Raw genomic sequence first — 27,021 nt, forward strand, 5'->3', positions numbered from 1 at the left:
TTGGTAGATTAATAGATGATGATGGGTGGATGTTTGGATTGATGATGGATGATGTATGTTTGGATTGAGGGATGAATGGATGGATGAATTAGTGGATTGATAGACTAATGATGGATTGATGGATGGATGTTTGGATGGATGGATGGATGTTTGCATTAATGGATGGATGGATGGATGAATTGGTGGATGCATGGATGGATGGATTGGTGGATTAATAGATGATGATGGGTGGATGTTTGGATTGATGATGGATGGATCTACGTTTGGATTGAGGGATGGGTGGATGGATGGATGTTTGAATGGATTGATGGATGAATTAGTGGATTGGTAGACTAATGATAGATGGATGGGTGTTTGGATGGATGTTTCAATGGATGGATTGGTGGATGGTTGGATTGGTGGATGCATGGATGTTTTGGTGGATTAATAGATGATGATGGGTGGATGTTTGGATTGATGATGGATGATGTATGTTTGGATTGAGGGATGAATGGATGGATGAATTAGTGGATTGATAGACTAATGATGGATGGATGGATGGATGGATGGATGGATGGATGGATGGATGGATGGATGAATGGATGGATGAATGGATGGGTGGGTGTTTAGATGGATGTTTCAATGGATGGATTGGTGGATGGTTGGATTGGTGGATGCATGGATGTTTTGGTGGATTAATAGATGATGATGGGTGGATGTTTGGATTGATGATGGATGATGTATGTTTGGATTGAGGGATGAATGGATGGATGAATTAGTGGATTGATAGACTAATGATGGATGGATGGATGGATAGATGGATGGATGGATGGATGGATGGATGGGTGGGTGTTTAGATGGATGTTTCAATGGATGGATTGGTGGATGGTTGGATTGGTGGATGCATGGATGTTTTGGTGGATTAATAGATGATGATGGGTGGATGTTTGGATTGATGATGGATGATGTATGTTTGGATTGAGGGATGAATGGATGGATGAATTAGTGGATTGATAGACTAATGATGGATTGATGGATGGGTGTTTGGATGGATGGATGGATGGATGGATGGATGGATGTTTGCATTAATGGATGGATGGATGGATGAATCGGTGGATGCATGGATGGATGGATTGGTGGATTAATAGATGATGATGGGTGGATGTTTGGATTGATGATGGATGGATCTACGTTTGGATTGAAGGATGGGTGGATGGATGGATGTTTGAATGGATTGATGGATGAATGGATGGATGAATTAGTGGATTGATAGACTAATGATAGATGGATGGGTGTTTGGATGGATTGATTGATGGATGATGGATGGATGGATGTTTGGATTGATGATGGATGGATGGATTATTGATAGATGGATAATGGATGCACGAATGGATGGATAGGTGGATTGATAGATGAATGATGGATGGATGGGTTTTGGATTGATGAATGATGGATGGCTGTTTGGATGGATGGATAGATGGATGTTTGGATGGGTGTATGTTTAGATTTATGGTGGATGGATGGATGATGGCTGTTTAGATGGATGGATGGATGGATTGATAGATGGATGATGGATGGATGTTTAGATTAATGGATTATGGATGGATTGGTGGATGGATGGTTGGATGGATTGGTTGATGCATGGATGTTTTGGTGGATTAATAGATGATGATGGGTGGATGTTTGGATTGATGATGGATGATATATGTATGGATTGATGGATGGATTAATTAGTGGATTGATAGACTAATGGATTGATGGATGGGTGTTTGGATGGATGGATAGATGTTTGCATTAATGGATGGATGGATGAATTGGTGGATGCATGGATGGATGGATTGGTGGATTGATGGATGAATGGATGGATGAATTAGTGGATTGATGGACTAATGATGGATGGATGGGTGTTTGGATGGATGAATGGATTGATATATGGATGATGGATGGATGGATTTTTAGATTGATGGATGGATGGATGGATGTTTGCATTAATGGATGGATGAATGGATGAATTGGTGAGCGCATGGATGGATGGATTGGTGGATTAATAGATGATGATCGGTGGTTGTTTAGATTGATGATGGATGGATCTATGTTTGGATTGAGAGATGGGTGGATGAATGCACGTTTGGATTGGTGGATGAATGGATGGATGAATTTGTGGATTGATTGACTGATGATGGATGGATGGGTGTTTGGATTGGTGGATGAATGGATGGATTGGTGGATTAATAGATAGATGATGGATGGATGGATGGATGGATAAATGGATGTTTGGATTTGTGCATACATGGATAATGAATGAATGAATGGCTGGATGGATAATGGATTGATATTTGGATGAAAAGATGGATAAATGAATAATGGATGGATAGATTGGTGGATAGATGGATAATGGATGGATGTTTGGATTGGTCAACGGATGGATGATAGATAAATGGATGGATGTTTGTATTGATGGATGAATGGATGGATTGGTGGATTGATAAACCGATGATAAATAGATTGATGGATGTTTGGATGGATGGTTGTTTGTAAATTAAATATTAGTCCGTTTCTTATATTCCACAGATGGAGTTTATGCTACTTCAAATGTGTCTGAATATAAGTGAGTGAACATATTCGAGCAACAATGTGTTAATTATTTTATTTTTATTGTATATTAAAAAACAATTATCCACTATCATCTGCTATTAAATTTGACTTTGTCCCCAAAAACATCAACAATGTGTTCCATAACTTTATGACGTGTAAATATTAAGAGAAGCTTCTTGAAGTGCTTAGCATGTCCTAAAGTGCACTGGATGGACTTTATAAACGGCAAGGAGAAGAAGATGTTGTTTTTCTCTGGCAGTATGCATGATGACTGTACATTCAGACTCTCAAGAGATTGCCGGAAGAAATCACAGCTTTCTTTCTCCTTCCTTCGCTCAGGTCAGAGTCTGGGCTACGGCTTTGTCAACTACATCGATCCAAAGGACGCGGAGAAAGCCATCAACACGTTGAATGGACTCCGACTTCAAACCAAAACCATCAAGGTAACTTCCAAAGCTGGTGTGCTTCTTATATACGTCTTCCAAGGCTGGGAGAAAATATCAATATGGTTCACGCTGGTGTTACTCAGGATACTCACATTTGAAGCCGGACGGCTCGGGTCCTCAGCAGTACCGATTTCCCCCTTTTGTGTGTGTAACAAATGTTCATTTGTTTAATGATAAAATATTTTTTTTATTTAAAATTCAACCGTGCTGTCCGGTTGTTGTATCTTGTTTTCTTACACTTCTGAGTGTGAAGTGAATTATATTTATCTTATATTTCTCTAGTGACTCAATAGTGAAACCCAATATCTAAGTTACATTTAAACCAGTGTGGGTGGCACTGGGAGCAGGTGGGTAAAGCGCCTTGACCAAGGACACAACGGCAGTGACTAGGATGGCTGAATCGGGGGATCGAACCTGGAATCCTCAAGTTGCTGGCACGGCCGCTCTACCAACCGAGCTATACCGCCCCTAGTGATATAGCTAGTGTCATTTGCAAGTATTGTCCTAGATGTGTTGCCGTAGTCAGGACGTTGTTTTAACATTAAGTCGAATGGGCCAGGCTTGTCTCATGTTGAGTCCTACAAAGTGTTTGTACTGTAAGTATTGTACTTATTACTTGCCGGCTGTTTTAACTGTTTGTAACGTGCATCTTAGTTGTAGTTTTGATTACCAAATTTGGAGGTGTTAAATTCGCCATGTAAAATCGCAGTTGCTAATTATATACTGTATATATATATATATATATATATATATATATATATATATATATATATATATATATTGGACTGCCGATATTATCGCCCGATAAATGCTTTAAAATGTAATATCAGAAATTATGTTACTTAATAATTAAGTAAAATGTATGACTTTTTATAACACCGCTGTACGGAGTGGTACACGGACGTAGGGAGAAGTACAGAGCGCCAATAAACCTTAAAGGCACTGCCTTTGCGTGCCGGCCCAATCACGTAATATCTACGACTTTTCACACACACAAGTGAATGCAACACATACTTGGTCAACAGCCATACAGGTCACACTGAGGGTGGCCGTATAAACAACTTTAACACTGTTACAAATATGCGCCACACTGTGAACCCACACCAAACAAGAATGACAAACACATTTCGGGAGAACATCAACATAAACACAACAGAACAAATACCCAGAAGCCCTTGCAGCACTAACTCTTCCGGGACGCTACAATATACACCCCCCCCCCCCCCCCGCTACCTCAATCTCCTCATTCTCTCTCAGGGAGAGCATGTCCCAAATTCCATGCTGCTGTTTTGAGGCATGTTAAAAAAAAATAATGCACTTTGTGACTTCAATAATAAATATGGCAGTGCCATGTTGGCATTTTTTTTCCATAACTTGAGTTGATTTATTTTGGAAAACCTTGTTACATTGTTTAATGCATCACAACAAAATTAGGCATAATAATGTGTTAATTCCACGACTGTATATATCGGTATCGGTTGATATTGGAATTGGTAATTAAGAGTTGGACAATATCGGCAAAAATGCCATTATCGGACATCTCTACTTCACACTCATGTCATCTCTGCGTTATGGCGGACATAGCCAATTAGCGTGATATCTAATAATCAACCTCATTAATAATGACCTCACTTCATTTTTAGAACGTGCCGAGGGTCAATAAATAACAGCTGTGGTCCAAACATGTCCCCTCGGGGCCACACTTTGGCTGGTAGTCCATCTTGAGGAAGAGAGGATACCAAAACAAAGAGAAAATCTGATGTTCTTTTTTAATTTCACGACGACAAAAATGTTCTATGGAAATTATTGAGAGAGTTTCTGGGAAACAAGAGACAAACAGGACATCCCGCTCGTGCTTTTCAAAATAAGGGCCATCCTCTGTCATCGCCGCTAACTGGGAGTCGTCACCTCTGTTTTGTTTATTTTCTGACATGATTATTTCCGCCGGTGTCTCCCCCGCGCCGTGCCTGAGCCGGTCGCTTTTCAAGGCGAGCGGTAATCTGTGGCTGCGGGGTAATCCCTGAACCCGCTTCCCTGTCAAACTCTTCTAATCTGATCCCATCTAATCAAACGCATGTGATCTAATCTGATGTAATCTAATGTAATAGGATGGGATTAGCCCACAGTTGTGAAAGCCCCCCTCGGAGGATCCCGGCTCTCTCCTGCCGACGCTCGCCGCCTGGCCCGGGTTCAGCGCCGCGGTCTGCCGCTGGCGGGACTTCTGCCAAAGAGACGGGATTCTGTGTGATATGTGATGAGAGTGTGTGTGTGTGTGTGTGTGATCCTGTCTGATGTGTGCGTGTGTACACTCCTGTTTGTTTGTGTTTGTGGTCCATACAGTATGTACGACACGTCGTGTTTGCATACATTTGCATATAAGACCGTTGTAGAGCGCTTACGCTAACTCACAAGAGCTTTTATGCACACTATTCATGTGTAAAACCATCACTACATTTGCACTTTATTGTTGGAAAAAAGACTCTCGCGAGCTACGTTTTCTATTCTTAGCTTTTTGTGCTAATGGTCAACCATCATTATTTTTTCCAGAGGTACTCCATCTTTTCTTATGAAAGTATTCTCATTGAAATTAGCAAGTATTTTCTGCAATTTTTTTATTGTATTTGTTCCTCCTACCGCCTGCTGCATTAACTCTAAATTTGATTTAAATTTGAAGGTACACACTCCTTGCCATAATTAGGTACAGGCTGCTCGGCATAATAAGGCATAATATACAGATAATACATATATATATATATTTATATATATATATATATATATATATATATATATATATATATATATATATATATATATATATATATATATATATATATATATATATATATATTAGAGATGCGCGAATAGGCAATTATTTCATCCGCAACCGCATCAGAAAGTCGTCAACCATCCGCCATCCACCCGCCCTAACATTTGATCAGAACCGCACCCGCCCGCACCCGCCCGCACCCGCCTGTTGTTATATATCTAATATAGACGATGCAAGGCATTAGTGAGGTTATAAAGCTTTTGCCTGTTAAAGAAAGGAGACTGATCCAATGCAGTACAGACATTCGCGTGCCACGCTGTCACGACCCAGACGCACACCAGTGCGCAATCATATGGGAGCCGCGCTTAGCGCACCTCCAAGCACGTCTCGCTGCCGGCGACGGCCGGGTATGGGCCCGACGCTCCAGCGCCATCCATTTTCAGGGCTAGTTGATTCGGCAGGTGGGTTGTTTCACACTCCTTAGCGGGTTCCGACTTCCATGGCCACCGTCCTGCTGTCTATATCAACCAGGGTGAGCCCCACCCCTTTCGTGAGCGCACTGCGCGCGGAGTGACCCCTGTTACGCGCCCCCGGCAACAGGGGTGGCGGGCAGGTAAGCTGGCTACCTGCTGCGCGTGACGCCGGCCGCGGCGAAGGCGGACGAGGCGGGGTGTCGGTGCGGTGGGCGCGGTGGTGACTCTGGACGTGCGTCGGGCCCTTCTCGCGGATCGCCTCAGCTACGGCTCCCGGTGGGGCCCTCTCGGGGGAAGGGGCCTCGGTCCCGGACCCCGGCGAGGCGTCCCTTCTCCGCTCCGTAAAAGTGTCCATCTCTTTTCTTTTTTTTTCTTCTGTTGTGGCATATGCAGCAGGTGCCTGCTCGTTTTTCGTATGTGGGTAACAACATTTAACTATGTATGTATATTTCCGAATTGGTTTAACTGCCACCCGCCTGAATCTATTTAAAATCTAATTTTTTTTTTATTTTAACTGCCCGACCCGACCCGCGAATAAAATCTAATTTTTTTTAATTTCATCCGCCCGATCCGCGGATAATCCGCGGACTCCGCGGTTGTGCCCGCAAACCGCGCATCTCTAATATATATACATATATATATATATATGTTGTAAACTATTGGTTGGAAAATGACCAAAATTCAATGGTCAAATCAACGTCACAACCTGACATTGAATAAACATCGTCAAAAAGCATGTTGTTTCAACGTTGTATTTGTGTTGTAGAATATAGGTTGAGAAATGCCCCAATTTCAATGGTTAAATCAATGTCGGAACGCAAAATTGATTAAACGTTGTCAAAAGGCATGTTGTTTCAACGTCGTATTTGTGTTGTACAATATTTGATGGAAAATGACCAAAATTCAATGGTCAAATCATTGTCAGAACCCAACATTGATTAAACGTCGTCAAAAGGCATGGTTTTTTCAATGTTTTATTTGTGTTGCATAATATTGGTTGTAAAATGACCAAAATTCAATGGTCAAATCATTGTCAGAACCCAACATTGATTAAACGTTGTCAAAAGGCATGTTGTTTCAATGTTATATTTGTGTTGTAGAATATTTGATGGAAAATGACCAAAATTCAATGGTCAAATCAACATCACAACCTGACATTGAATAAAAGTAAAAAAGCATGTTGTTTCAACGAATTTGTGTTGTAGAATATTGGTTGGGAAAATGACCAAAATTCAATGGTCAAATCAATGTCAGAACCCAACATTGATTAAACGTTGTCAAAAGGCATGTTTTTTTCAACGTTTTATTTGTGTTGTAGAATATTGGTTGGAAAATTATCAAAATTCAATGGTCAAATCAACGTCACAACCTGACATTGAATAAACGTTGTCAAAAAGCATGTTGTTTCAACGTCGTATTTGTGTTGTACAATATTTGATGGAAAATGACCAAAATTCAATGGTCAAATCATTGTCAGAACCCAACATTGATTAAACGTCGTCAAAAGGCATGGTTTTTTCAATGTTTTATTTGTGTTGCATAATATTGGTTGTAAAATGACCAAAATTCAATGGTCAAATCATTGTCAGAACCCAACATTGATTAAACGTCGTCAAAAGGCATGTTGTTTCAACGTCGTATTTGTGTTGTACAATATTTGATGGAAAATGACCAAAATTCAATGGTCAAATCATTGTCAGAACCCAACATTGATTAAACGTCGTCAAAAGGCATGGTTTTTTCAATGTTTTATTTGTGTTGCATAATATTGGTTGTAAAATGACCAAAATTCAATGGTCAAATCATTGTCAGAACCCAACATTGATTAAACGTCGTCAAAAGGCATGTTGTTTCAATGTTATATATGTGTTGTAGAATATTTGATGGAAAATGACCAAAATTCAATGGTCAAATCAACGTCACAACCTGACATTGAATAAAAGTAAAAAAAGCATGTTGTTTCAACGTTGTATTTGTGTTGTTGAATATTAGTTGTAAAATGACCAAATTTCAATGGTCAAATCATTGTCAGAACCCAACATTGATTAAACGTTGTCAAAAAGCATGTTGTTTCAACGTTGTATTTGTGTTGTAGAATATTAGTTGAGAAAATGACCAAAATTCAATGGTCAAATCAACGTCACAACCTGACATTGATTAAACGTCGTCAAAAAGCATGTTGTTTCAACGTTATATTTGTGTTGTAGAATATTTGATGGAAAATGACCAAAATTCAATGGTCAAATCAACGTCACAACCTGACATTGAATAAACGTTGTCAAAAAGTATGTTGTTTCAACGTTGTATTTGTGTTGTAGAGTATTAGTTGTAAAATGACCAAATTTCAAGGTCAAATCAACGTCACAACCCAACATTGAATAAACGTCATCAAAAGGTATATTGTTTCAACGTTATATTTGTGTTGTAGAATATTTGATGGAAAATGACCAAAATTCAATGGTTAAATCAACATCACAACCTGACATTGAATAAAAGTAAAAAAGCATGTTGTTTCAACGTCGTATTTGTGTTGTAGGCTATTGGTTGGAAAATGACCAAAATTCAATGGTCAAATCAACGTCACAACCTGACATTGAATAAACGTTGTCAAAAAGTATGTTGTTTCAACGTTGTATTTGTGTTGTAGAGTATTAGTTGTAAAATTACCAAAATTCAATGGTTAAACCATTGTCATAACCCAACATTGATTAAACGTTGTCAAAAAGCATGTTGTATCAACATTATATTTGTGTTGTAGAATATTAGTTGAGAAAATGACCAAATTTTAATGGTCAAATCAGCGTCACAACCTGACATTGATTAAACGTCGTCAAAAAGCATGTTGTTTCAACGTTATATTTGTGTTGTAGAATATTTGATGGAAATGACTAAAATTCAATGGTCAAGTCATTGTCAGAACCCAACATTGATCGAACGTCGTCAAAAGGCATGTTTTTTTTCAACGTTTTATTTTTTGTTGCAGAAAATTGGTTTGAAAATGACCAAAATTCAATGGTCAAGTCAATGTCAGAACCCGACATTGATCAAACGTCGTCAAAAGGCATGTTGTTTCAATGTATTTGTGTTGTAGAATATTGGTTGGGAAAATGACCAAATTTCAATGGTCAAATCAACATCAGAACCCGACATTGATTAAACGTCGTCAAAAAGCATTAGGTTAGGTTATGTTGGAGTTGCTCAGCATCTGGACCTCATTCAGCAAGTTGTCAACGTTGTTTCAATGTCTTGTGCCTGCTGGGAAGGTTCCCGTGCCTCCAGGCGACGTGCGTCACCCCCACGAGTCCATTTTGTGGCGGCGTTTACACTCGACACCTCCGATTTCACTCGGCGCCGCAGCCGACTGAAGTGTGAGGGGAAGCAAAGGTGGCGCCTGCTTCCCTCTGACACGTGTGCACATCCTCCAAGACACATTGAGACGCCGCGTGCACGCGTTAATCTTCGCACTTTGACTTTTTCCAACTTTCCTGCACGCACGCACACACACACACAGACACACACTTTTTTGTATTTGTTACCTTCTTGAGACCTCCGAATAATGCCTCCCTCTGTAGAACCACCCTTTCTAGATATGTAAAGATTCCTATTTACAACATTAATAATATATTACCGTATTTTTCGGACTATAAGTCGCAGTATTTTTCATAGTTTGGCCGGGGGTGCGACTTATACTCAGGAGCGACTTATGTTATTATTAACACATTAGCGTAAAATATCGAATATTATTATTTAGCTCATTCACGTAAGAGACTAGACGTATAAGATTTCATGGGATTTAGTGATTAGGAGTGAGAGATTGTTTGGTAAACGTATAGCATGTTCTATATGTTATAGTTATTTGAATGATTCTTACCATAATATGTTACGTTAACATACCAGTTGGTTATTTATGCCTCATATAACGTACACTTATTCAGCCTGTTGTTCACTATTCTTTATTTATTTTAAATTGCCTTTCAAATGTCTATTCTTGGTGTTGGCTTTTATCAAATACATTTCCCCAAAAAATGCGACTTATACTCCAGTGCGACTTATATATGTTTTTTTCCTTCTTTATTATGCATTTTCGGCCGGTGCGACTTATACTCCGGTGCGACTTATACTCCGAAAAATGCGGTACATACTATGCAAATGTAAAAAAAACGTGTTGTGAAAAATGAGTTGGAATTTCACAAGAAAAAGGTCACAATTTCACAAGTAAAATTTAGAATTTTGGCATTTTTATAATAAAAGTCGTAATTTTACTAAACGCAAGTCAACATTTTATAAGAAAAACCGAACATGTGTGCAATATTGAGTTGAGTTGAGTTGAGTTTGAGTTTATTTCGAACATGCAAGCATACAACATGATACATCACAATCTCCAGTTTCTCTTTTCAACATGTTCGAAAAGGAGTAGGAAGAAGCAGAGCTTATTTAATCCTACCCCTTTTCTTTTACATAACAGTTGCTAAAACTTTTGTTCACTTCCTGTTCTCAATTTATTCACTATATACTCCATAATTAATGCCTCCCTCTGCGACGTATACTCTGATGCGACTTATACTCCGAAAAATACGGTACATACTATGCAAATGTAAAAAAGCGTGTTGTGAAAAATGAGTTGGAATTTCACAGGAAAAAGGTCACAATTTCACAAGTAAAACTTAGAATTTTGGCATTTTTATAATAAAACTCGTAATTTTACGAAACGCACGTCAAAATTTTAAAAGAAAAACTGAACATGTGTGCAATATTATGATACTATGCAAATATAAAAAAGCTTGTTGTGAAAAATGAGTTGGAATTTCACAAGAAGAAGGTCACAATTTTTCAAGAAAAGCTGAAAATTTTGGCAATTTTATGAAAAGAGTGGTCATTTTACTCGACAAAAGTCACAATTTTATAAGAAAACTTTCAAATTTTGGCCATATTGTAATGATAATCGGAATTTTACTTGGCAAAATTATGACAAAAGTCATCATTTTACCCCCACAAAATGTCACTGTTTTATAAGAACAACAAAAAAATTGGCAATATTGTGATACAAGTCATTGTCACAATTTTGCATTTAAAAGTAGGAATTTTACATAAAAAAGTAATAATTTTACGAGAAAATATTGCAATATTACAGAAACAGAAAGAATATGAGAAATAGTTCTCAATTTTATTAGAAAAAAGTCGGCTCATTGTGAGAAAAAGACTGCTTTTAGTTAATTTGTTTGTTTGTTTGTAATTGGTTTTTAATCTTCATTATTTACTTCAAGTGATTACAGTATGTCTCGATATACATATTTATTTATTTATTTTAATTCATAAATCTTTTCTTATAAAATTATTCTAATTCAAATTAGCAAGTATTTTCTGCAATTCTTTTGTCTTTTTTCCTCCTACCGCTGCTGCATTAACTCTAAATTTGATTTAAATTTGAAGGTACACACTCCTTGCCATAATTAGATACAAGCTGATAGGCATAATAAGGCTATTGATTGATTGATTGATTGAAACTTTTATTAGCAGATTGCAAAGTACAGTACATATTCCGTACAATTGACCACTAAATGGTAACACCCCAATAAGTTTTTCAACTTGTTTAAGTCGGGGTCCACGTTAATCAATTCATGGTGCTATGATGCTAATACTAATAATAATAATAATAATAATAATAATAATATTAATAATCACTCTATCATGAATTTTTGTGGTATTTTAAGCATAAAGCAACACAACTCCAACACCACACATAAAGTGTAAATTCCAATTATTATTTTTTTTGTAATTGGGTTTTAATCTTCATTATTTACTTCAAGTTATCACAGTATGTCTCTATATAACTTTTTTTAAATGTAATTAATTTTGGCCAAAAGGGGCGCATTTAAATTTTTTACACACACTTGTTATTTCATATGTTGACCAGAGGGGGAGAACTTTTAAAAGAACGACACACAGTCAATTTGAAAAATCCCTCCTTTTTGGGACTACACTCATTTTGATAGATTTCACCACCAGGGGTGCGAATGATCTCTCTATTTTTTGTTTTTTGTAACGTGCTAAAGGCCGATGACAAAGGAGTCAGGGACCACAGATGACCCCTGTGTCGCACTTTGGGCAACCCAGCTGTAGACGCTAACTTTTAATGGCCACTATAGTCTTAGTACCGTAGTGTATATGTTCATTCTATGGTCACATATGGGACGCGGGTTGTCTGACGTCAGCACCGGAAGTCGTAAAATCAGCTGTTCACCTGGCGGGGTTTTTTTTTCGGGGATGAACAGGGAAGTCCTTCTTTAGCTGCCGTCTTGTTGTATCATATATTGCTGCCTTTGCACCTGTCAATGTTTACTTTTGTATGCACATTAAATCAACAAAACATCCTGACTTTGGAGCAATGTTCACGGACTCTAGTACAGACCTGGGCAAATTAAGGCCCGTTGAGCTTTTCAATCTGGCCCGCCGGACATTCCCCAAATAATTTTTTTAGATCTTTAAGATGGAAAGTGTAGCTGCCATTATGATGTGCAGTCATGTTTTCTAATGACTAAGTCTTGAACTATTCAAAGTATTTCAATGGTTGGAATCTGCTTTTTGGGATGATATACCAGTTATTATGGTAATCTAATTAGTTACTATGGTCATCTAATTAGTTACTATGGTAATCTACGTCACAGCAGCTCAGACGAGGCGCCAAGCAGTGTGGGCGGGAAGCGTTTCCACCGGAGATTTTCACAACAAAGTTCTAAAGCTTAGTGATGTATCAGATTGTCGGTGGGTTTATTTTGTACCCTTCGCGTTCATATTTCACAGTTTGTTGCATTTTTGTTGCGTTTCACTTCATTCATACTTGCCAACCCTCCCGAATTTTCCGGGAGACTCCCGAAATTCAGCGCCTCTCTCGAAAACCTCCCGTGACAAATATTCCCCCGAAAATCTCCCGATTTTCAGCCGGAGCTGGAGGCCACGCCTCCTCCAGCTCCATGCGGACCTGAGTGAGGACAGCCTTTTTTCACTACGGGAGGACAACAGGGTGACAAGAACTAAATCATCCAGACTAGAGATACATTGTATTATAATGTTTATCTTACCTAAAAATAAATAGATATTTATTAATTTAAAAAATAAAAAAATAAATAAATTTTTACTATATTTTGCTAAAAACATCAAAATTAATTGTATTTTAATTTTGATTTTTTTCTGACTCCTTATTACATCCAGCCATAGAATTTTACATTAAAATAAACATATTTGAAATAATTAATTTTAAATTATCATAATAATTCATTTAAAATGACCATATTTAATTATTAAAATAATTGCTTGTTTATCAACAACTTTAGCATTTTATTCACTACATTTTGAAGCTCTCAGAAGCCAAGTTATGTTATATTCCTTAATATTTATTTATGCAAGTTTGAAGTATCAATTATCCAAACACAGTTTTTTTTGCATATTTTCAGGATGTAGATATATATATATATATATATATATATATATATATATATATATATATATATATATATATATATATATATATATATATATATATATATATATATATATATATATACAGGGTTTTTTTTTGCATATTTTCAGGATATATATATATATATATATATATATATATATATATATATATATATATATATATATATATATATATATATATCTACATTCTGAAAATATGCAAAAAAAAACTGTGTTTGGATAATTGATACTTCAAACTTGCATAAATAAATATTAAGGAATATAACATAACTTGGCTTCTGAGAGCTTCAAAATGTAGTGAATAAAATGCTAAAGTTGTTGATAAACAAGCAATTATTTTAATAATTAAATATGGTCATTTTAAATTAATTATTATGATAATTTAAAATTAATTATTTCAAATATGTTTATATATATATGAAATACTTGACTTGGTGAATTCTAGCTGTCATTATACTCCTCCCCTCTTAACCACGCCCCCAACCACGACCCGCCCCACCCCCGACCACGCCCCCACCTCCCGAAATCGGAGGTCTCAAGGTTGGCAAGTATGACTTCATTGTAAAATATGTCGATCGAGACGGGGTGTGACGTTCATATTTTGTCAATATTCAGTGTTTTATCGTTCATAGAAAAATGTAAAAATATCATTACGTTTTTTAAGGCGGTCTGTGATTACGTTTTTAGCATCCAATCAGGGCATTATTGTGAGGTTTTGTATTCGTGTTCCTAAAAATAGATATACCGGCCCCCCCCAGACACATTTTTTCTCTAAATGTGGCCCCCCCGAGTCAAAATAATTGCCCAAGCCTGCTCTAGTATTTGGCTCTCTATTAGATGCAATGCTTTTCTGTATTGGGACCATGATTTATGTCCTAACTTGTTCACCGGTCCTCATATGGACAGTTTTTATCCTTGTTGATGTCTCAAGAAGGGTAGAAATACAAGAACACACACACACTTTTACACAATAGCGCTCACAGCTTGAGGAGGTGTTGATGGATTAGACATCTGTACTCGGCTGACAAGGAGAGAAAACGAGGGAGCAGAGAAAAGAGAGGGGAAAATGGCTGCAGAGCGCCGAGGAAGAAGAGGAGGCTTAATGAGGCACGAGGAAGAGAAGAGTGAGGAAAAAGTTGATGAAGAACTAAACGGCGGAGGAGAAGCGCGAAAGAATGCGGGGTAAAAAGCCAGCTGTTTCCTGCTGAAGGATACGACCGCCATATTTGCCTGACTTTAATCTTCCTTGATGGCTTATGTGCCCCACCTGTCAGCAATAATGAAAGCTGCGGCAGTCAGCAGTCGTAGTAAGAAGTACTAGTAATGGGATTTACTCCAAACTTTTACCGCATGAAGACGTTCGGGGCGCGCCTGTGACAGCTGCAAAGTTCACCAGGCACGCACGGAGCGTCTGAGGTGACGCACGGCGCGTCCTCATATAGGCACGTGGAGGGGGAGGACCAGGAGAAGCGGGCCTTGCGTCGCCGTAGTGTCATGTAAAAGGATTACGAATGCGGTATTCCTGCAGCGCCTTGCATACTAATGCACTCTTCCATGAAGCCGTTACCTGCCTCTTAAGTGCAAACCCCGTTTCCATATGAGTTGGGAAATTGTGTTAGATGTAAATATAAACAGAATACAATGATTTGCAAATCCTTTTCAACCCATATTCAATTGAATGCACTACAAAGACAACATATTTGATGTTCAAACTCATAAACTTTTTTTTTTTTTTTTGCAAATAATAATTAACTTAGAATTTCATGGCTGCAACACGTGCCAAAGTAGTTGGGAAAGGGCATGTTCACCACTGTGTTACATGGCCTTTCCTTTTAACAACACTCAGTAAACGTTTGGGAACTGAGGAGACACATTTTTTAAGCTTCTCAGGTTGCTTGATGTACAGCTTAAGTTGTTCAACAGTCCGGGGGTCTCCGCTGTGGTATTTTAGGCTTCATAATGCGCCACACATTTTCAATGGGAGACAGGTCTGGACTGCAGGCGGACCAGGAAAATACCCGCACTCTTTTACTATGAAGCCACGTTGATGTAACACGTGGCTTCGCATTGTCTTGCTGAAATAAGCAAGGGCGTCCATGGAAACGTTGCTTGGATGGCAACATATGTCGCTCCAAAACCTGTATGTACCTTTCAGCATTAATGGCGCCTTCACAGATGTGTAAGTTACCCATGTCTTGGGCACTAATACACCCCCATACCATCACACATGCTGGCTTTTCAACTTTGCGCCTATAACAATCCGGATGGTTCGTTTCCTCTTTGGTCCGGAGGACACGACGTCCACAGTTTCCAAAAACAATTTGAAATGTGGACTCGTCAGACCACAGAACACTTTTTCACTTTGTATCAGTCCATCTTAGATGAGCTCAGGCCCAGCGAAGCCGACGGCGTTTCTGGGTGTTGTTGATAAACGGTTTTCGCCTTATATAGGAGAGTTTTAACTTGCACTTACAGATGTAGCGACCAACTGGAGTTACTGACAGTGGGTTTCTGAATTGTTCCTGAGCCCATGTGGTGATATCCTTTACACACTGATGTCGCTTGTTGATGCAGTACAGCCTGAGGGATCGAAGGTCACGGGCTTAGCTGCTTACGTGCAGTGATTTCTCCAGATTCTCTGAACCCTTTGATGATATTACGGAGCGTAGATGGTGAAATCCCTAAATTCCTTGCAATAGCTGGTTGAGAAAGGTTTTTCTTAAACTGTTCAACAATTTGCTCACGCATTTGTTGACAAATTGGTGACCCTCGCCCCATCCTTGTTTGTGAATGACTGAGCATTTCATGTAATCTACTTTTATACCCAATCATGGCACCCACCTGTTCCCAATTTGCCTGTTCCAAATAAGTGTTTGATGAGCATTCCTCAACTTTATCAGTATTTATTGCCACCTTTCCCAACTTCTTTGTCACGTGTTGCTGGCATCAAATTCTAAAGTTAATGATTATTTGCACACAAAAAAAATTTTTATGAGTTTCATCTGACATCACATGGACAAAGATAAGACCTTCTGGAGGAAAGAGCTGTTTGGCCACAATACCCAGCAATATGTTTGGAAGAGAAAAGGTGAGGCCTTTAATCCCAGGAACATAATTCCTACCGTCAAGCATGGTGGTGGTAGTATTATGCTCTGGGCCTGTTTTGCTGCCAATGGAACTGGCGCTTTAAATGGGACAATGAAAAAGGAGGATTACCTTCAAATTCTTCAGCCCGGGAGGTTGGGTCTTGGGCGCAGTTGGGTGTTCCAACAGGACAATGACCCCCAAACACAAAAGGCAAAAACTTGATTAATGTGTGATAAATCTGATTAGCAGCAGTACTGTAGATTTAATACACAAACATAATCATAGATAAAGATGGTAGCATTAAAAAAGGCAGTTTTGCATCAAATGTCCCCTGTAAGTGAAAGTGAACTATTCAAAAGCGTGTCTTATCTTAGCATCGGGCCTTAAAGGGGAACATTATCACAATTTCAGAAGGATTAAAACCATTAAAAATCAGTTCTCTGTGGCTTATTTTATTTTTCGAAGTTTTTTTCAAAATTTTACCCATCACGCAATATCCCTAAAAAAAGCTTCAAAGTGCCTGATTTTAACCATCGTTATATACACCCGTCCATTTTCCTGTGACGTCACATAGTGATGCCAACACAAACAAACATGGCGGATAGAACAGCAAGCTATAGCGACATTAGCTCGGATTCAGACTCGGATTTCAGCGGCTTAAGCGATTCAACAGATTACGCATGTATTGAAACGGATGGTTGTAGTGTGGAGGCAGGTAGCGAAAACGAAATTGAAGAAGAAACTGACGCTATTGAGCCATATCGGTTTGAACCGTATGCAAGCGAAACCGACGAAAACGACACGACAGCCAGCGACACGGGAGAAAGCGAGGACGAATTCGGCGATCGCCTTCTAACCAACGATTGGTATGTGTTTGTTTGGCATTAAAGGAAACTAACTATGAACTAGGTTTACAGCATATGAAATACATTTGGCAACAACATGCACTTTGAGAGTGCAGACAGCCCAGTTTTCATCAATTAATATATTCTGTAGACATACCCTCATCCGCTCTCTTTTCCTGAAAGCTGATCTGTCCAGTTTTGGAGTTGATGTTAGCAGGCCAGGGAAGCTAGGGTCGATATTCTTCTCTTGATCATCTTCGGTGGCATAAGGGACGGTGTGAGCCAAGACATCCAGGGGGTTTAGCTCGCTCGTCCGCGGGAACAAACTGCCGCCGTCGCTTGCCGTGCTACCGAGGTCCTTTGTCCCTGAATTGCTCACACACTCCGGCAGATTCAATGGGGGTCTGGCGGCAGATTTCTTCGACTTTATCGTTGGAAATGCATCTGCTTTGAGTGTCGCAGGATATCCACACATTCTTGCCATCTCTGTCGTAGCATAGCTTTCGTCGGTAAAGTGTGCGCAACAAACGTCCAATTTCTTGCCACTTTCGCATCTTTGGGCCACTGGTGCAACTTGAATCCGTCCCTGTTCGTGTTGTTACACCCTCCGACAACACACCGACGAGGCATGATGTCTCCAAGGTACGGAAAACAGTCGAACAAACGGAAAATAACAGAGCTGATTTGACTCGGTGTTTGAGAAAATGGCGGATTGCTTCCCGATGTGACGTCACGTTGTGGCGTCATCGCTCCGAGAGCGAATAATAGAAAGGCGTTTAATTCGCCAAAATTCACCCATTTAGAGTTCGGAAATCGGTTAAAAAAATATATGGTCTCTTTTTCTGCAACATCAAGGTATATATTGACGCTTACATAGGTCTGGTGATAATGTTCCCCTTTAACCCAACTTCTTCTTCTTTTCGTGTCTTTGAAGCATGTGGTTATATGACAGTTTCCCATTTCTTTACACAGTCTTTTGCATTGTCGCTGAACTCTGCGAGATCTTTTAAGCTGCACTGGTTGGGTAGCAGAGGACAGACAAGGCAGTGCTGCATCGTGTGGTCCTCTTCTCCGCATTCGTAGGTGGACGGGCCGGTTTTGTAGCCCCATCTGGCCATCGCATCTTTTGATTGCTCTGTTCCTGTTCTCAGGCGGTTTAGTGTCTTCCACTGGACCCATGGTGTTTCTGACCCTGGGGGGGCAGTTCTTCAGAAGGGGGGATTCCCATGTCAATAGGAAAGGGGTCTTTCTCTAGTCTTTGTGTCCGTAGCTGGAGCCTGGTTTCTTCCTGAGATGTTGTTAGGAGCTGGACATTGCTGAGGAAGCTTCTCCTTGACTTCAGACGTGTTGGGCTGAGGGTTCACGTCCATAGAGGAGGTGGCGTTTATCACTGGTAGCTTTTGTGAACTCTACTCGGCTGGCAACTTCCCGTCTCACATCTGCAGGGGCAATGTCAGCGAGGAGAGGTAGGTTGTTCAGGTTGGTAGGCTTCAAGCAACCAGTGATCAGGCGGCAGGTGTTGTTCAGTGCTGGGTCGAGTTTCTTGGCATGGTTTGATCTCTCCCAGACAGGACATGCATACTACGCCAAGGAATAGCACAGGGCCAGAGCAGTACATTTTAGTGTGTGGGATGTGGCTCCCCATTTGGAATTTGTCAGTTTCCGACGAGCCATGATGTCTCCAAGGTACGGAAAACAGTCGAAAAAACGGAAAATAACAGAGCTGATTTGACTCGGTGTTTGAGAAAATGGCGGATTGCTTCCCGATGCGTCATCGCTCCGAGAGTGAATAATAGAAAGGCGTTTAATTCGCCAAAATTCACCCATTTAGAGTTCGGAAATCGGTTAAAAAAATATATGGTCTTTTTTCTGCAACATCAAGGTATATATTGACGCTTACATAGGTCTGGTGATAATATTCCCCTTTAACCCAACTTCTTCTTCTTTTCGTGTCTTTGAAGCATGTGGTTATATGACAGTTTCCCATTTCTTTACACAGTCTTTTGCATTGTCGCTGAACTCTGCGAGATCTTTTAAGCGGCACTGGTTGGGTAGCAGAGGACAGACAAGGCAGTGCTGCATCGTGTGGTCCTCTTCTCCGCATTCGTAGGTGGTCGGGCCGGTTTTGTAGCCCCATCTGGCCATCGCATCTTTTGATTGCCCTGTTCCTGTTCTCAGGCGGTTTAGTGTCTTCCACTGGACCCATGGTGTTTCTGACCCTGGGGGGGCAGTTCTTCAGAAGGGGGGATTCCCATGTCAATAGGAAAGGGGTCTTTCTCTAGTCTTTGTGTCCATAGCTGGAGTCTGGTTTCTTCCTGAGATGTTGTTAGGGGCTGGACATTGCTGAGGAAGCTTCTCCTTGACTTCAGACGTGTTGGGCTGAGGGTTCACGTCCATAGAGGAGGTGGCGTTCATCACTGGTAGCTTTTGCGAACTCTACTCGGCTGGCAACTTCCCGTCTCACATCTGCAGGGGCAATGTCAGCGAGGAGAGGTAGGTTGTTCAGGTTGGTAGGCTTCAAGCAACCAGTGATCAAGCGGCAGGTGTCGTTCAGTGCTGGGTCGAGTTTCTTGGCATGGTTTGATCTCTCCCAGACAGGACATGCATACTCCGCCAAGGAATAGCACAGGGCCAGAGCAGTACATTTTAATGTGTGGGCTGTGGCTCCCCATTTGGAATTTGTCAGTTTCCGACGAGGCACGATGTCTCCAAGGTACGGAAAACAGTCGAAAAAACAGAAAATAACAGAGCTGATTTGACTCGGTGTTTGAGAAAATGGTTGTGACGTCATCGCTCCGAGAGCAAATAATAGAAAGGCGTTTAATTCGCCAAAATTCACCCATTTAGAGTTCGGAAATCGGTTAAAAAAATATATGGTCTTTTTTCTGCAACATCAACGTATATATTGACGCTTACATAGGTCTGGTGATAATGTTCCCCTTTAAAGTCTCCAATAAAGCGCCGTCTAAGATCTTGATACTTTAAAGCGTGTTCTTCTCTCATGTTCCTAACTCCATATTAATACCTAAAACTGATGGAGTAAATGAAAGTCTTGCGGAGCATTAATCCTGTTCCCCCAGACTACCTGAGCTCTCCCGTTCAAACACACACGGTTCAAGTACCCGAGGGGGACAGATCCGCTCTGATTCACCCAGAAAGCGACTCGGAAGTGTTATCTCACCATTGTTCCAAGCAGCCAAATGTTTTTCCTCACTGAGATAATCCCAGTGGTAAGGTGCTGAAAAGGAACGCTCACATTTTTCCCCTCTCACACACACACATACTGGTTATCATTTGGAATGGGGACCAAGTTTTTGATCATCCCTTGTGGGGACCACCCTTTCTACAGGTTGTGGAGGCATAAATAAAATGAGGTCAAATGGCCACTGCTCAGTTAGCTCTTACACGTCTTTAAATCTCTGGATTGATGAAGTAATGTGCTGATCATTCTTACTGGGGACCCTGGGGATGATGTTTGAAAAGAAATTATCGAGTTTGAGCCTATTATCGAATCCTCTTATCGAACCGATTCCTTATCGATTCCAGATAGGTTGTTGTATATGGAAAAAAAACACAATATTTGGTTTAACAAAAGCTCACTTTTATTTTATAAGAAACAACTAAAATAAAATAAATCAATCAATATTGACTGTTACCCCCCCTAAAAAAATTAAATAAATACATATTGACTGTTGTTACCCAAAGTATATTAAGTGGGATTTTTCAGAAAAGCAAATATATACAGAAACACAAAAACTACCTGTCTCTGTGATCACTATAGGTGTATAAATAATAATATAGTGTTAAATAAAATCAGTCATTTGGGCACAAAACTGAAAATAATACAGCTCTCCAAAAAGTGCACTTCTGCTGCTATTGGAACATACTAACTACTATCGGAGGCAGATATTTACATGTATCCGAATTTAAGTGTTACTTCTTTTATTTCATAGTCATATTTGAAAACAGCTGGTGTTTTTCCATTTCTTCTCTTTCTGTTTGTCTGCAAGTAAACTGTGTGTTAACCTTGAGGCTTTGGAATGTAAGAAGGAGAGATAATGTGCATGTGTTTTGACTAGAGAGATTTAAGAGGAGAGAGGGTTTTGGTCGGTAGGACAGACCATCTTAGCGGGGCGATCCGAATGTTCTATGCTGTCTCTGTCAATGTATATATGCAAAGCTTTGCAAATATATTATAAAATACCTATTCTGTCTTTGGTGGTTTTTCAACTCAGCTTTAAGTGTCGTAAAGAGCTTGGGAGCGACTTGTGACTTGAATTCCCTGGGAGGAACAACTGGTCCAAAACGCAACACTACACACACAGGCCGACAGCTAACAAACAATCCAAGACGTCTTACTAAAGTTCCAAAGCAGATTAATCCATTTAGGCTCTTTATTGTTGTTGATCTTGCTTTGTCTTTTCCTATCTTTACTTTTGTCTTGCACTGGACTGTTATTGTATATATTTTTTTTAAACTAAAATACACACAATGATAAATGTATAAGCTATGTGATTCAATTAACATACTGAAATTGAATACACAATATGTAAATATTAGCTTCACACAAATATACAATACTATCATCAAACAAATACCGTATTTTTCGGACTATAAGTCGCAGTTTTTTTCATAGTTTGGCCGGGCTCCAGTGCGATTTGTATATGTTTTTTTCCTTCTTTATTATGCATTTTCGGCAGGTGCGACTTATACTCCGGTGCGACTTATACTCCGAAAAATACTGTACTTGATGGTGGAAATACACGACTGACAGCCATTTTAAGTCCTCAAAACATCCATTGAAACAGTGCACAAAAATCGTATTTCAATAAACATCTTAGTATCAAATGTAAACACTTTCCACCTTAATATTGAGTTACATAAACAAGTTAAACACTTTACTTACAGACTTATCTTTTCCAAGGCTTGTAAGAGCTAACACAACTTGTCTACTTCTCAATTGTCTCATGAACTTAACTAACGTCGTCAACCCGGAAGTGCCCAAACTAATGACGCGTAGTATTTTCATATCGCCACAAGGTGTCAGTAAGACTCTACAATCAAATGGACATAATATTTCCCATTTGGGATTCGTTCCCAGGGATTCGAATAAAGAACCAACTCTTTTTCTTTACTATAGTGGCTTCGATAACGGGAACCGGTTCTCAAAAAGGGATTCGAGTCCATGGAATCGGTTCTTTTCTTATCGAACAACCGGGAGAATCGGTTTCGAACATCATCCCTACCGGGGACCCTGGGGGGAAAAGAGTTAATATGGTTCATGGGGACCAAATTTAAATAATTAAATAAAAAATAATTTTCATATTTCACACAAATTTTGCATAATTCACACAAATTTGTACGTGACTACTGAAGACCATTTAAATAAATAAATAAATAATTTTTTTTAAAAAAGAAAAAAAGAAATGCAAATGTCTCACACTCAATCTCACCAGTAAACATGTTTTATGGGCCAAAGCTTAAAAAATCACTTAGGCATCTTCAGAATGGATCTGACTATCATTTAAAAAGGTTTCCCTTTAGGGCAGTGGTCCCCAACCTTCGCTTGAAAATTTGTCCCGCGGACCGGGGGGGAGGGTTTATTTATTTATTTATTTATTTTTTTTCTTTATTTTTTATTTTTTTTATAAAGAAATACAATCATGTGTGCTTACGGACTGTATACCTGCAGACTGTATTGATATACATTGATATATAGTGTATATATTCTGTTTTTATGTAGATTTAATTTAAAAAAATAAAAATAAAAATAAAAATTAAAAAAAATTATATATATATATATATATATATATATATATATATATATATATATATATATATATATATATATATATATATATATATATATATTTATTTATTTTTTTTCTTTATTTTTTTTTTTCTTTTCTTGTGCGGCCCGGTACCAATCGGTCCGTGGCCCGGTGGTTGGGGACCACTGCTTTAGGGGACCTGTTTTTTTTGTCCCCATACTGTCAGAGGTCCCCTAAAGGTGACTGTGTAAACAGCAATGTCCCCATTAAGTAAGTATTACACACACACACACACACACACGAAACATCACTATTGTTTATTTACAATAGTTGGGTAGTAAAATCTTTGATCTCTCTATTCAAAACTCATCAAGGAGTTTAATTATCACTCTTAGCCCCATCTGCTGGACAAAAGTAGAACTGTGTGGATGCCAACCCTGCATGCATATTCTCCATGTATTTCTTGATGTTGAAGTGAAGTGAATTATATTTATATAGCGCTTTTTCTCTAGTGACTCAAAGCGCTTTTACATAGTGAAACCCAATATCTAAGTTACATTTAAAGCAGTGTGGGTGGCACTGGGAGCAGGTGCGGTAAAGTGTCTTGCCCAAGGAACTGGGTGTTGTTGATAAATGGCGTTCGCTTTGCATAGTAGAGAGACAAGCAGTAGAAAATGGATGTTAGGGATGTAAGTATATCAAAATATCACGGTACAATATGTCCGAATTAAAAAACAACGATTTTAAAATCCAAGAAAATATATATTTTTTAAATACAGATCGATGTCCCCATTAAGTATGCATTGCCAGAACACACACACACACTCATTGTAGAAAAAGTACCCTTGCTCCCTGTCTTGACTGTGTGTGTCTTTGTCTTGCAGGTCTCGTACGCGCGCCCCAGCTCGGCCTCCATCCGTGACGCCAACCTGTACGTGAGCGGCCTGCCTAAGACCATGACCCAGAAGGAGCTGGAGCAGCTCTTCTCGCAGTACGGACGCATCATCACCTCCCGCATCCTGGTGGACCAGGTCACAGGTATCCATGGGGCAATGCCTCCTCTCTCTATGCGCTCTGACATGAATACATGCATACACCTCAATAATGTATACTCCAATTACCAGGACTTCAGGTGCACTCCCAAAACAAGACCTATTGTATATACGAGTGCTGTAACTAGAGATGCCGATAAAAGCTTTAAAATGTAATATCGGAAATTATCGGTATCGTTTTTTTTTATTATCGGTATCGTTTTTATTTTATTTATTTATTTATTTATTAAATCAACATAAAAACACAAGATACACTTACAATTAGTGCACCAACCCAAAAAAAAACCTCCCTCACCCATTCACACTCATTCACACAAAAGGGTTGTTTCTTTCTGTTATTAATATTGTGGTTCCTACATTATATATCAATATATATCAATACAGTCTGCAAGGGATACAGTCCGTAAGCACACATGATTGTGCGTACTGCATACTTGCCAACCCACCCGGATTTTCCGGGAGACTCCCGAAATTCAGCGCCTCTCCCGAAAACCTCCCGGGACAAATTTTCTCCCGAAAATCTCCCAAAATTCAGGCGGAGCTGGAGGCCACGCCCCCTCCAGCTCCATGCGGACCTGAGTGACGTGTTGACAGCCTGTTGTACATGCATATGTGACCCACCCATAATGTGTCACATTTTTGTGTTGATTTATTTAGTTTATTTTGTGGTTTGAATCTGTTTTTGGAGCTGTGATTACACATTTATCAGTATTCATATTGGTCAGTAGGGGGCAGTAGGGCGTTTCTTCCCAATTGAATGCTATCACCTGCAGACCGGAAGTGTCTTGTCATTCTGATGAGAGCGACCAGTGAGTGAACAACTGAAACGTCCTGTGTGCTTTTTCCTCCTGTATAACAGGTTAGTTTTGGTGAATCAACTCACTGAATAATATCCATGTGATCTTTATAAGTTTAAGTACACATTCTGATGGTGGAGCCTAACTCTAAAGTGTTTGTGAGTTGTAATTTGTATTTGTGAATGAATCCAGTGTACAGCTGCAGTAATCAATACAAAATGGCGACGTGAGTGCGCAATGTTTATATAGGAACTTCTGATCCTAATTCAGACTCCCAAATTAGAGCTCCCGTTTTCTTATTGATTTTATAATGTATATTTGTATAATGTGTGTGTTGTGAAATAGTGACAGAGAATAGAACAAGGATGGACAATTCAACCCTTAACTCAACAATGAGTAGATGAGTGTTATGTGTGTGTATATGTGTAAATAGATGAACACTGAAATTCAAGTATTTATTTTATTTATATATATATATATATATATATATATATATAATAAAATATATATGTATATATATATATATATATATATATATATATATATATATATATGTATATATATATATATATATATATATATATATATATATATATATATATATATATATATATATCTTAACCACGCCCCCAACCACGCCCCCGCCCCACCCCCGACCACGCCCCCTGCCCCCCACCTCCCGAAATCGGAGGTCTCAAGGTTGGCAAGTATGGCGTACTGCTGGTCTACTAATAGTACTAACCTTTAACAGTTAATTTTACTCATTTTCATTAATTACTAGTTTCTATGTAACTGTTTTTATATTGTTTTACTTTCTTTTTTATTCAAGAAAATGTTTGGAATTTATTTATCTTGTTTTATTTTATTATTATTTTTAAAAAGGACCTTATCTTCACCATACCTGGTTGTCTAAATTAGGCATAATAATGTGTTAATTCCACGACTGTATATATCAGTATCGGTTGATATCGGTATCGGTAATTAAAGAGTTGGACAATATCGGAATATCGGATATTGGCAAAAAGCCATTATCGGACATCCCTAGTTGTTTCTTTCTGTTATTAATATTCTGGTTCCTACATTATATATCAATATATATCAATACAGTCTGCAAGGGATACAGTCCGTAAGCACACATGATTGTGGTCCACTATTAGTACTAACCTTTAACAGTTAATTTTACTCATTTTCATTCATTACTAGTTTCTATGTAACTGTTTTTATATTGTTTTACTTTCTTTTTTATTCAAGAAAATGTTTTTAATTTATTTACCTTATTTTATTTTATTAATTTTAAAAACAAGGACCTTATCTTCACCATACCTGGTTGTCCAAATTAGGCATAATAATGTGTTAATTCCACGACTGTTTATATCAGTGTCGGTTGATATCGGTATCGGTAATTAAAGAGTTGGACAATATCGGAATATCGGCAAAAAAAGCCATTATCGGACATCCCTAGTTGTAACGATACCAATATTTTGGTACCGGTACTAAAATGATTTCGGTTCTTTTCTAAATAAAGGGGACCACAAAAAAATGGCATTATTGGCTTTGTTTTAACAAAAAATCTTAGGGTACATTAAACATATGTTTATTATTGCAAGTTTGTCCTTAAATAAAATAGTGAACATACAAGACAACTTGTCTTTTAGTAGTAAGTAAACAAACAAAGGCTCCTCATTTAGTCTGCTGACGTATGCAGTAACATATTGTGTCATTTATCATTC

The 27,021-nt window shown here is 38.8% G+C and overlaps 1 protein-coding gene across 11 annotated transcripts in view; it reads left to right on the forward strand.

Moving 5' to 3' along the window:
• Positions 1 to 27,021, forward strand: part of elavl4 (ELAV like neuron-specific RNA binding protein 4) — a 342,263-nt gene that overhangs the window by 241,618 nt on the left and 73,624 nt on the right. For 9 of the 11 annotated variants that reach the window (XM_072914614.1, XM_072914613.1, XM_072914616.1 and 6 more), the window contains 2 exons: positions 2,914 to 3,017; positions 24,327 to 24,479. In XM_072914614.1, coding sequence (XP_072770715.1) covers positions 2,914 to 3,017; positions 24,327 to 24,479 — 257 coding nt within the window. Of the gene's footprint in view, positions 1 to 2,913; positions 3,018 to 24,326; positions 24,481 to 27,021 lie in introns of all 11 variants that reach the window. The other 2 variants (XM_061976101.2, XM_061976099.2) reach the window with 1 other exon arrangement.

Source organism: Nerophis lumbriciformis, linkage group LG14 (genome assembly GCF_033978685.3).
Source record: "Nerophis lumbriciformis linkage group LG14, RoL_Nlum_v2.1, whole genome shotgun sequence".
Lineage (NCBI taxonomy): Eukaryota > Metazoa > Chordata > Actinopteri > Syngnathiformes > Syngnathidae > Nerophis > Nerophis lumbriciformis.